The sequence below is a fragment of the Acanthaster planci genome, linkage group LG13 (assembly GCF_054643075.1).
Source record: "Acanthaster planci isolate LZ-2023a linkage group LG13, COTS_SCS, whole genome shotgun sequence".
Taxonomy (NCBI): Eukaryota; Metazoa; Echinodermata; class Asteroidea; order Valvatida; family Acanthasteridae; genus Acanthaster; species Acanthaster planci.
In genome coordinates, this window is record NC_141789.1 from 4044877 (window position 1) to 4056292 (window position 11416).

The following is an 11416-nucleotide window of genomic DNA, read 5'->3' on the forward strand; positions in this document are numbered from 1 at the left end:
TCCCCTGAGCTCGACATGCTTTATAAACACGTCAGCCTTACTACTGAGATTATAGTTTGTGCTACGCAGGGCGATGCAAACAGACCGAAAGTGTTGCCAACATACCTGTAAACTTCAACTTTGTAGTTCTTGAAAAAGCTTGGAGAAGAGCACAATGGCGGAGGTGGAGGTGTTTGATGGTGATCCCAGATTGCCGTTGATCACAGAAGTTTTCCGAAGTTTCCTGGAAGAAAATCTGGATGTGGATGCAAATAAACAGTTTCTTGCCGAACTGACCAGTTCAGGTGTTGAAGGAGGTAAGAATTAGCATTGTAATGCATTAACCTTTTTGGCCAGTGGGAGGTTTAAGTTAATTGAATATTACTTTGTACCACAATATCAAAATATTCATTGAAAATTTCCATAATTCATGTATATTTTTAAATTTTAGTTACAAAATTTGAAACTACCAAGGAGCTCTTGGACTTTCTGGCCAGCGAAAATAAGAAAGGCACATACAGTGCCTTTCTGCAGTCTCTGAGGAAGATGGGAGAAATGACCCGTAAGTTGCAACCCTGAAATTCATTGTTTATTAACATTCAACCGTCTCATGTGCCTTTGTGAAGACCTTTTCCCATTTTTTTGCATTTTTTTTCTCATCACGAAATTATGAGTTACAAAGGCATTATTGCCACTGTTCACAAAAATCTGAGATTCAACAGCTCTCTTGGGAGAACCCCCCAAATTTACGTCTTTTGCGTGAAATCCAGCCACAAACATTTAAAATAACCCTTCACCATGATCAATGTGGTGAGGGGTCTTGGAATTCTGTGACATATTTAGCAGTCCGCCTCATACAGTACAATATGCCATTGTGTAACACTGAGCACGGGTGCACGTGAACCAGTGAGAAAAACCAAAGATTTGCCGATATCCTCCACAGCAAATTTCAACTACCTGGCTGATTTCATTGAGGGGGTAGACACCGCTGTGAAAGAAGCCGAGTGCAGGGACTACATCAAACATCTACTGAAGGCATTCTTTACGACGCTTTGTGCGGCAATTCAACCACAAGACATCATGGTGCACCTGGTGGAAGACCTCAGCAGCGCAGAGAGGGAGAAAGTCAACACAGCGTGCGAAACCCATAGCCGCTCATGTGGGGCGATTGCACTTATGAACATTCTGTTCACCAAAGGGATAAAGAGCATTCGCCGGCTAATAGAGGGTCTCCGTGAGAATGGCCAGGCCATCCTCGCTGATCAGATGTCTGAAATGATAAGTGGTGAAGGTAATATAATTTTGATACCTGAAGGCTGTACTTCATCCTCTATGTGAAAGCGAATGTGAACATAAATTTAGTGCGAATTCACAACTGATGAAAGCATTCAGCTCCAGGCAGGGGGAAGGGTTGGCAGAGGGGGCTGCTCCCCTTTCCACCGGCAAGCAGCTGGTTCCCATCGGTGAAAACTGTTAACATAAAAAATTATCTACAAGATTGTGATGTGCTTCCAAGCTATTCCAGAAGCTGGCAGTGGGCTGCGCATGATGACTCTTGACTATCATGAAGTGTTATTTACACTGGTCGTAATTGAGCTGAAAGGAAAGATCGTGTAGCAGCACAAGATGGAGAACTTCTCCGAGAATATGCATAAAACTTGTAATTGCCTTGGCACTATTTGAGCAAGCAATATGCCTGCACAGTGCATGTTAATGTGCAGGCACCATCCCAGGCAAACACCTGGTATGTGTGTGCACACCTGCACCTGCACATTAACGTCCACTTCGCAGGTGTATCACTTGCTCCAATGGCGCCTATGGGGATAACACCTTTTTGGCAGAGTTCCCCATCTTGCGCCGCTACCCGGCACTATAAAATTTTTGGCTGAAAGTAAGGTTTTTCCTTGTACTATGTTTGTATGGGGCTTGTTCATTTATACTTGAAAAGTCCCTCTCCCCTATGTATTATTTCAGATGATGGTACCTGTGACAAAATAGCATGCAAACTTGCCAACTGCAGTGATGTCAACACAGGGACCATGACTGATCAAGCTGTCACTTATGGAGAGAGTACGCCTGGAGAAGACAATGCCAGTGGCTGTGAGTCTTTGACAAGTGCAGCAGCACAGGACACAAACTGTGCAATGAGTGCTTTATCCATACAATCAAATGATGTGAACCTCAATATGTCCCAAGATGAGAAGAACCTCACCCAGGCTAAAGAGGTTCCATCACAGGTAAACCACATCTACTTATTTATCCAGTGAAAAGAAATGATAGGCTTTGTAGGGAGAACTTTTAAAAGTGATTTTTTTCAATTATTGAAATCTTATAGATGATTTGAGCGTGGGAGTAAATCCCTGGGGGATGGGGGATATGTCCCGGCCCCCTCGCTTTGTGAGGTGGGAAGGGGGCTATTGAATCTGACTTCCCAAGGACTAAAAATATGTAAGATTCTGCATGAACGTAATACATATTGCAGATGTTAATTTATATCATAAACGTTGCCCCCTGTATAATATCACATGGTGTCAACCCCCCTCCCCCCACTCTTCAAATTTCCATGGCTGGGCAATTATCCACCCCTCCCCACAAATCCCCATTCGCCACCCCCCCCCCAATTTCCGACACAAATTTACACCACTGGATTTGAGGTTTGGCTTTTGGGTGGGCTTGGCCATCAAAAAATGTGTAAAAGGTTTTTATTATTGTTTTTCTATCTTTGGCAGCAAAAAACAAGGATTAGTTGAACTGGAATGCTTTTGAAATCAAATGAAAATCTCTGAACACTGTGGTTATTTTGTTTGCTTTTTCTAGAGCAACGTCACATCTCCAGAGGATGAAGCAGAGGAAGATGACAGTGTTGATGACATGCCCACAGTAGAGGAGGAGGCACCAGAGATTATCCCCATACAACTTCGCAATTATCAGAAAGAACTGGTCGCTGCTTCCCTGCAAGGCAAGAACTCGGTCATAGTGGCGCCGACGGGCTCAGGCAAGACCGTCGTCGCAGCCAGGCTGGCCAAGGCAGTCCTGGACAGGGAGCCTGGGGTGGGTCCACGCACTGGGAATAGCAAAGTGCCAAACCCAGTGGAAAACGGATCCAATAAAGTCATATTCATCGTCAACAAGGTAAACTTGTGAAATATGACATCTTACCATTGAGCTTACATAACGACATCAGTTACTTTTTAGGTACAACATGCAGGTTCCATTTTTTTCTAACTTTACCTAATGTTTTCATTGAACTCAAATCATAATTTCACCAGCTCTTTACATTTATGTAAGAAAAACAAGTCACTGGTCAAGTTCAGTTGAGGTAACCTACCAAATACACAGAGTAGATAACGATGAATGGTTGTGAGGCTTTCCTGCAAAGCACAGACGTATTTATATTCATAATTAGTAGCAATGGTTGACTCTCATTGGCTTGCAAGAGACGTGCAGAAAATGAAAGCCACATTTGGCATGGATTAACTGTGACTCAGACTCTGGTAATAATAATTTAAAGAGTTATTATTTGTGCTCTTCATGTGTCATCCATGAAATGGAGGCTTCAACTTTAGAGAAGGTCTTTATATCAGATAAGAACCTTTATAATTGCTTATTCAAACAATTGTATAATTAAGTGTACATTACAACATTGTACACCATGGAATCTATCTCTTTTGGACAAGGTGTGGTTCTTAAAAGAACCGATCAGTATAAACTTGATGTTTTGGCCAGTGTGCTCTGGCTGTCCTCAGGAGAGTGTGTTATAAAGGTAATCCAGAAGCAGTGGAGCATGGAAGAGGATTCACTGGTTGTGTGACTCAGCGTGTGGGGTGTTGCGTGAAGGTGTTGGATCCTGGAATTGGCGGGAAACCTTGGGTTCGGGTATAGGGGACCCTTATGGTGGGGGGGGTTAGTTGGGTGGCTTCGGATAGAGAAGACCCTAACGCCTGGGTGTGTGGCATGGGTTTCGGGTATTGGGGACCCTACTGCCCGAGAGTGGGTGTCTGCTTCAGTGCTAATAGGGGGCGTCAGATGTCACTGAGCTTGAAACCAATGTCTTGGGGTACGGTGTTGTGCCGAAAAATCTTGATGGCTTCTCGTATTCGCTTTGGGAGCCAGTTCTGGATGGGGTCAATGAGTTCTGTTTTGTGCCATTCAATGCGGTGGTCCATGGAGTGTGCGTGTTTGATGATGGCCGACTTGTCATACTCTCCTGGTCGGCCGTGCGAGCCAGGTGTTCTTGACGTCTGGTGGGGAGGTTCCTGCCGGTTTCTCTTTATACTTAGCCGCATTCACATGGAATGCGATATACGCCAGGGCAACTGCTGGGTTGGGCATGTCCTTGTGGGTGTGAAGTGCAGCCTGCAGCTTGTTGGGTGCTGAATGATGTACTTCAATGTTGGCAGACTGTAGGATGCTCCGGAGTTGGTGGGAGGTGGGGCCCAGGTACGGTAGACATGCTGTGGCGATGGGGGGTTGGGGGCTTTGGGTATAGGTGACCCTAATGCTGTGGGTGAGGGAGGGACTTGGGGTATAGGAGACCCTAATGTCCTGGGGGACGGCTTGGAAAGGTTGATACATTAATAGCCGTTCATCTTGATGTGGTGGAGTTCTTGGTGTAGTTTATTCTGGTCGCAGATCTCGTAGGCTCTCCGGACGAGGGTGCGGTTGACAGAGGTCTTGATGGCTGGGTGGTGGAAAGATCACTGGTGCAGGTACCAGTCAGTGTGGGTGGGCTTGCGCTGGACACGGTGATTGAGGATGCTGTCTGGGTTTCTGGACTGTTGAACATCTAAGAAGGAGAGGTGTCCGTCTTGGGGTGTTGCTCGTTGAGGTACTTGAGGAATTCTTGGAGGTGATCTTGACCATGGGGCCATGTGACGAATGTGTCGTCAACATGGAGCAGCCAAATGGTGGGTTTGCGGTCGGCGGTGAGGAGAGATGATGTTTCAGATTCTTTCATGAAGATGTTAGTCACTCAACCCGTGAATCCTGTTCCACTCTCCACTGCTTCCGGATTACCTTTATAACCAGTTATCCACTCCAGTCGGGCACACTCTCCTGAGGACGGCCAGAGCACATTGGCCAAAACGTCGAGATTATACTCACCGGTTCTTTTAAGAACCACACCTCATCCAAAAGAGATTGATTCCATGGTGTACCCGCAAACCCATTTCTCATGTTTCATCCACCATGCAAAGCTTCATATCTTAATTGTACATTAATTGTATGTGTAAGGTGCCACTTGTCAAGCAACAGTGTGACGTGTTTAAGAAGTACATCGACGGCAAACGCATCATGGGTCTGAGTGGTGAGGTGGGTCACATTGGCTCATTGTTGGACCTCTTGGAAAAGAAAGATGTCCTTGTCATGACAGCCCAGATCTTGGTCAATGCTCTGCATGGAAACAAAGAGGACAACGAATGTATGGAGCTGTCCAAGATTGGCCTGCTCATCTTAGATGAGTGCCATCACTGCCAGGTAGGCAAAAATGAGGGCCAATATCAATAAAATATTCTTCCTTGCGCTCCTCAAATTTCTTCAGCTTTTGCAAATCCCTTATATGTGTCTTTTGTGTTATAGCTGATTTTCAATAGTGATCATCACACAATGTGACATCAGGATCAGCCAACTCATATATCTGTAAAAGCTCTCACCATGATCACTTGTTTGCTCATCAGCACATGTTTCATGTGATTGTCAGCTCTGTCGCCAGTTTCGGACATTACAGGGGGCCACGGTACTTGTGGGAGGGGGCCACATCACAAGATTTACAGAAAATTTTAAGGCTTATGGTTTTTGTTGATGGGGAGGCATCTGCTCTCCAGGGAAGGCCTGGTCCATCGGGGACCCTTTTGGTGATAGGCCTGGTGACAACATCTGAGATGACACAACTTCTGTAGATATAAACATGATTTTATGCAAGCCTGTATTTAGCTAGGGACTGTAGCCAGCCTTTTGTAGCATGAGGGATTGACACTCTAAAAGTGCCCACGATGTTTTTCTTTTTAACAGAAAGGCGATCCGTACAATGAAATCATGGCGGAATATTGTAGCCTGAAGTTGGCTTCTCCAGAGAAGGAGAGACCTCAGGTAAGATTTCTCTGTCATTTTCTCTTAGCCACAGTAATGTAGCGAATGGGCACACTGCATGATATCCCTGTCTTTGTTATTAAGACTGTAAATCAAAGGGTTGAGTAACGTTACATTAAATTTAGATCTACTTTGTTCTCATTCTGAGCAACAGAAATAGGTATCTAATTGTGTTATGAAATTTAACCTAATATTTCTATATCTACTAGGGAAAATAAATAATCATTATATATATTATAATTTTTACTTCAAAACACTTTACCTGGAAGTCTGCATTGCATCCATAAACCAATCCCATCAATGTACAAAAATTAGTGGTAGTAATTTGGTTACCTTCTAGTACTTGTGGAGTGTTAATCAACTGAAATACCCTGATACTGTCTTCCCCTGCACAAAATTATTCCTGAAAGTCAATTTGTGTTGAAATACAAAATAAAAAGTCACTTTTTTACACTTTTTTAGCCTTGGTGAACTACCTCCCCAATGTAATATTCTCTCTTTTCTGCTTCATTACTTTTTGAAAGGTTCTTGGCCTGACAGCCTCGATGGGTGTAGGCAAAGCCAAGACCAGATACAAGGCCCAGACACACATCTTGACCCTGTGTGCTAATCTTGATGCCGAAAGGCTGTGCACCGTGCAGAATCTGGAAAACTTGGAGGAACTGAAGAAAAACAGGGACAAGCCGACAGAAAGTGGGTTGCTCTGTGTATGATACTTGGGTACCTTGTAGATTGGGATCTCTTTTAACATAGAGAGTATAACTTAATACTCTAGGTATACATCCAGGGGGCAGCTGGATACTTGGGTTTAGTTGCCCAAAGCTATCAAAATTAAGTTTTTAATTCTAGAATACATGATATATGCAGTTTGTATCTTAGCAGCACGACGCACATTGGTAGGAAATGTACACTTGCGTTTGGAAGTACTTTCACAACGAAACCTGAAATGATGTTTGATTATCCCAGCAAGGTTGTAATATCCTTGATTTTGATTGGTCAATTGCAGTCATCAAACCTGTGAAAGGACGGAGGAATGATCTTTTCAGGAAAATCATTGAACCAATCATGGCGCAGATTGAAGATTGCATCTCCAAAACACCTGGTAACTATAAATCTCTTTATCTTCTGCATAATTAACTTGAAAATTATTTTTTGGTAACTCTGTTAGGTTTGGAACAAAAACCACAATAAATTAGCAACTTAACTTCATAAAAAGGATCAGGTTTTGGGTAATAATAGCTATTAAGAAATAATAGCTGAAATTTGGAGATGTCAGAGACAGTTTTTAAATGAGTGTTAAGGGATTTTTTTGGGTGCTAAAAGTTAAGCCTGTTTGTTGGATATAATTATTGAGCAAAGCAGCTTATTAAATTTAGTTATTTAGAAATGTTGCCATTTACTTGAATTTTTTTGTTTTGAAACTAAATTCCTCAAAAATTAAGCCTGTGAAATACAAAATAAAATCAATTTACAGATCTGCTAGTGTTTCTAAAGCTCTCTGCTTCCAATCAACTTTGTGATCTCAATCGAGACCTGGTCATTCTGGTACTTTCGTATTTTCTTGTTGTCCAAAAAGAATCAATTGTTGCAAGTATCACACTAAAGGCGATAGCCTTCCTAATCCCATGGCTTTTTGACCGACTACAAGGAAGCTGTAAAGCGTGAGTAAAAGCCCCCAAATGAGTTGAGTTTATCCTGAATTTGTGCCAGGTGGGGAGATCATCCGCAAGGAAAGCCACGATTTGAAATGTCCGCCCAGCCGTGGCACTCAGGTCTATGAGCAGTGGCTGGTCCGAATGCAAGAGTACGTTGCCAGGGAAGTTGAGGACAATGGTGTACGCTTGTGCCTCGTAACATGTGTTGACCACCTGAAGGTGAGCCTCAGATACAGTTGCAGACTTTTCGCTTTTTGTCCAAAACAGCACACACAGTCCGTCTTCAGCTTCTGGTATGGGGGAGTGCCACAGTGCAAGGTAGGGACACACATCATAAGAACAATAGATAATTTTGATACTTACAATTTTACCAACAGGGCCAGTTGCTCACAGGGGGGGGGAGCAAACCCTCTGGGTCCCCTTTAGTGACGGGCGTGAGCACACAGAAAAATCAGCTTCAGTGTTATTGAATTGTTAACCCTAACATTTGTAGTAGTTTCACACTGTGAATTCTGATTTCAAGACTGTATAGTTAGAACATTTTTCACTTTGGCTGAAAAAAGGGAGATGGCATCATAACACAGATTTGTAAAAGTCAGACTTTTTCATCAACATGCACAAAATACAGTATGGAATCCTAAACTTTTCAAGTAATTCTTGAACATTTTTTTATTCGCCTTTCAACAGTTGCTCAATCATTTCAAAGCTGTGATATATTACAAACACATTTACTGAAACTTTTTCACCTCCAAAGAGAATACGGGCGATTCACAAAAGTGCACCTCCAAGAGTTTGCAACACGTTGGCCAATCACAGTATGCAAAAGTTGTTGACCCTTTCCAAACGCGTACTGGGTCGGCAGATTTTGCGCACTGAGATTGGCCAACACATTGCAAACTCTTGGAGGTGCACTATTGTGAAACGCCCATATTCCATTCAACGAATCTTCGAAATAAATCATGACCAAAATGGGATCCAAATTTTTCATCATTAAATGTTTGAATATCCTAGGAGTACAACAACAGCCTCTACATCAACCGTGATGCTCGCATCCAGGATGCTCTGGATCACCTGCAGAAACACCTCACGCGACATGATGAGGAGGAAGACTGTCCTATCAATTCCTTTGAGCAGCAGTTGGTGGACTTGTTCAGAGGTAAAGAAAATATTCTGTGCTTAGTTTTTGTGAAATAAATTTTGAGTTTGCCTGAAGCACAGTTTCAATGCATACCTACATTTGTGCATTTGTGCTTTCTTCCACAATTAACTTGGAGGGAACTTTTATTCCATCTACATATACACATTGGGGTGGGTGAGAGTTGTCAGGATTATTTCCTGTGCTCAGGATTTTTGTAACAATTTTCTTTTAAAAAAGGGAAAATCTTGAAGTTAAAATTGAGGTAGTTTTATAAAAGTTGATACAGAGCACAAGAAAGGGGTATTTTTAAGGGGTGCCTATAGGTAAACACAAATGTGGAGCCCTCAAAGCCTCTGGTGATTATTTCATGGACACTTCATATTCCTGCATTCTCACCTCATAATATACTAGCTGCTCTTGATCAAAGTATATATATGTAGCCTTCTGTTACTCAGGAGTTGTAGCCCTGTTCCACAAGGCTCAGTGTAAATCATAAAGGATCATTCTTTGTATGGGGAATACCAACAGAAAAAGAAGAGCTCCTCCAAAGCATGAAAGACAAGGAGGCCAACAAAAACCCTCTGCTGGACTGTTTGTCCAAAACTCTGATCGAAGCTCTCTCGGGGCAGGACCAGTCACGGGGGATTCTGTTCTGCCGGACACGAGCAGCAACGGAGGCCCTCCTGGCCTGGATTGAAGAGACACCAGAGCTCAAGTTCCTCAAACCAGGCCGGCTAATTGGATGTGGTGGCACAGGTAGGAAGAGTAGCACAGAGGTTGATTGGGGATGAGTCAGGTTTATGAATGAGGGACGGACATCTCCGAAAGTAATTTTGAAAGTTGGCTACATGTTGTCCTTCATATTGAGACTTGTAGCAAGAGGAAGTTTGACTTAATTGTTTCTGTCACTTAGTAACTTAGTGTGTCGTATGACTCTAAATGTTTGAGGATTAATCAGGTGTAATTGTACTACCTAACTACACATTGATGTTCAGAGTATTCTTTAGGGTGTTAGAGTGTATTTATAGAGAAACAGTGACTGAAATGACTTAGGATTAATACTGACCTGAAAAAAAACATTAATTAATCAAGTGATCATTGACTTAAGTCCTCCAATCCGAGTTCAGAGTTCTAGAGTCATGACAGATTCTAAGTATATTGAGGGGTCAGTCATTCCACAGGAGTCCCAGCAAAAGTCAGATTCAAGACAAACTGCCAACTATCAATGCCTTAATCAGCTCGCTACAATCTAAATGCCCCATCTAGACTGCCCATTTTTGGTGATTCCTTTAACACTCATGAAGACTAGAGTCGAGTACATTGACTACCAGATCTTAAGTTCCCCCCCCCCAAAAAAAGAATCCAACCGCAGAGAGTCCAGTACAGGATAAAACCAAATGTAGACCAACACCGCAAGTGATGACTGCAGCTGATTCTTAATAACCTCTTCCCCAGGAATGACACAGAAACAGCAAACGGAACTGTTGAGCTTGTTCCGGGATGGAAACCATCAACTGATAGTGGCCACTTCTGTGGCTGAAGAGGGCTTGGATATCCAGCAGTGTAACGTGGTCATCCGCTACAACTACATCTCCAATGACATTGGCAGAGTGCAGGCCCAAGGTGAGACAATCAAGCAAGGCATCTTTTGGTATCAAATCAAAGACAAGATTGTAAAAGCCCCTTCATTGCACTTCATAAAGTGGGTAGACATACACCAAGCCACGTGTTCAATGCAAAACTAGCACGTCAGCAGGTACCTAGATCAGTCATTTCCCTATCCTCACCACATGCCAAAACTCATGCAGACATTCACAGACAATTCTGGGGGAAAAAGGGACACCAGCGTCCCTTTTATTGTTATAGCATTGCCAACTTGAGATTTGCTGTTGGATGCTTTGCTCATCATATATGCAAGGAGCTATGTAATCTCTGTATTTGTTTCGGATCTTTTTTTTCCTTTGGCTAACAGGTAGAAACAGAGCCAAGGGTGGGAAATTCTACCTGATAGTGTCAGAAGAGCTGAAGCTGCATGAACGGGAATTCATGAATCAAATCCGTGAGAAGATGATGCTTGAAGCAACCCAGAAACTGCAGAAGATGACTGAGGATGACTTCCTGGCACAGGTGCATATTTTTTCAGGGGAGTGAACATAATACAGTGGTATCAGGATAGCAGTCCGATTTGCAAAGTGATACTTTCTTGGTTTTCATATCTGGTAACCTATTCCAAGCAAACCTGCAGCATCATGTTGGTCGAAGATTGTCAATCCATTCTCATTTCAATCCCTACCTCTTCTGTAGATATTATTGTGCTTGTCACTCCACACAAACACAATGGTATGCCTAGACTCCAGCATGCACAGGGTCTGAGGGAGACAGGACTCATTTTTTCCAGGGCAGTTAGTGGGTTTGGCAATGTAGGCCAGCCCACAAGTAGCTTATGCTTAGCAAAAAGGGCTTTAAAAATTTGACCTGTTGAATATGAATTACTTCACATTTCAGTGAGCATACCATGAATAGATTAGTACTAGTGGGTGGATTCGACTAGCTTCCA

At 42.9% G+C, this 11416-nt stretch overlaps 1 protein-coding gene across 1 annotated transcript in view; it reads left to right on the top strand.

Moving 5' to 3' along the window:
- The window catches only part of LOC110981267 (ATP-dependent RNA helicase DHX58-like), a 14239-nt gene continuing 2823 nt past the window's right edge, over window positions 1–11416 (top strand). The window contains exons 1-14 of the mRNA XM_022238685.2: window positions 1–296; window positions 431–541; window positions 923–1270; window positions 1954–2216; window positions 2797–3111; window positions 5212–5454; window positions 5989–6066; window positions 6591–6759; window positions 7073–7168; window positions 7777–7940; window positions 8733–8877; window positions 9388–9615; window positions 10315–10482; window positions 10832–10986. Coding sequence (XP_022094377.2) covers window positions 155–296; window positions 431–541; window positions 923–1270; window positions 1954–2216; window positions 2797–3111; window positions 5212–5454; window positions 5989–6066; window positions 6591–6759; window positions 7073–7168; window positions 7777–7940; window positions 8733–8877; window positions 9388–9615; window positions 10315–10482; window positions 10832–10986 — 2625 coding nt within the window. The 5' untranslated portion in view covers window positions 1–154. The remainder of the gene's footprint in view (window positions 297–430; window positions 542–922; window positions 1271–1953; window positions 2217–2796; window positions 3112–5211; window positions 5455–5988; window positions 6067–6590; window positions 6760–7072; window positions 7169–7776; window positions 7941–8732; window positions 8878–9387; window positions 9616–10314; window positions 10483–10831; window positions 10987–11416) is intronic.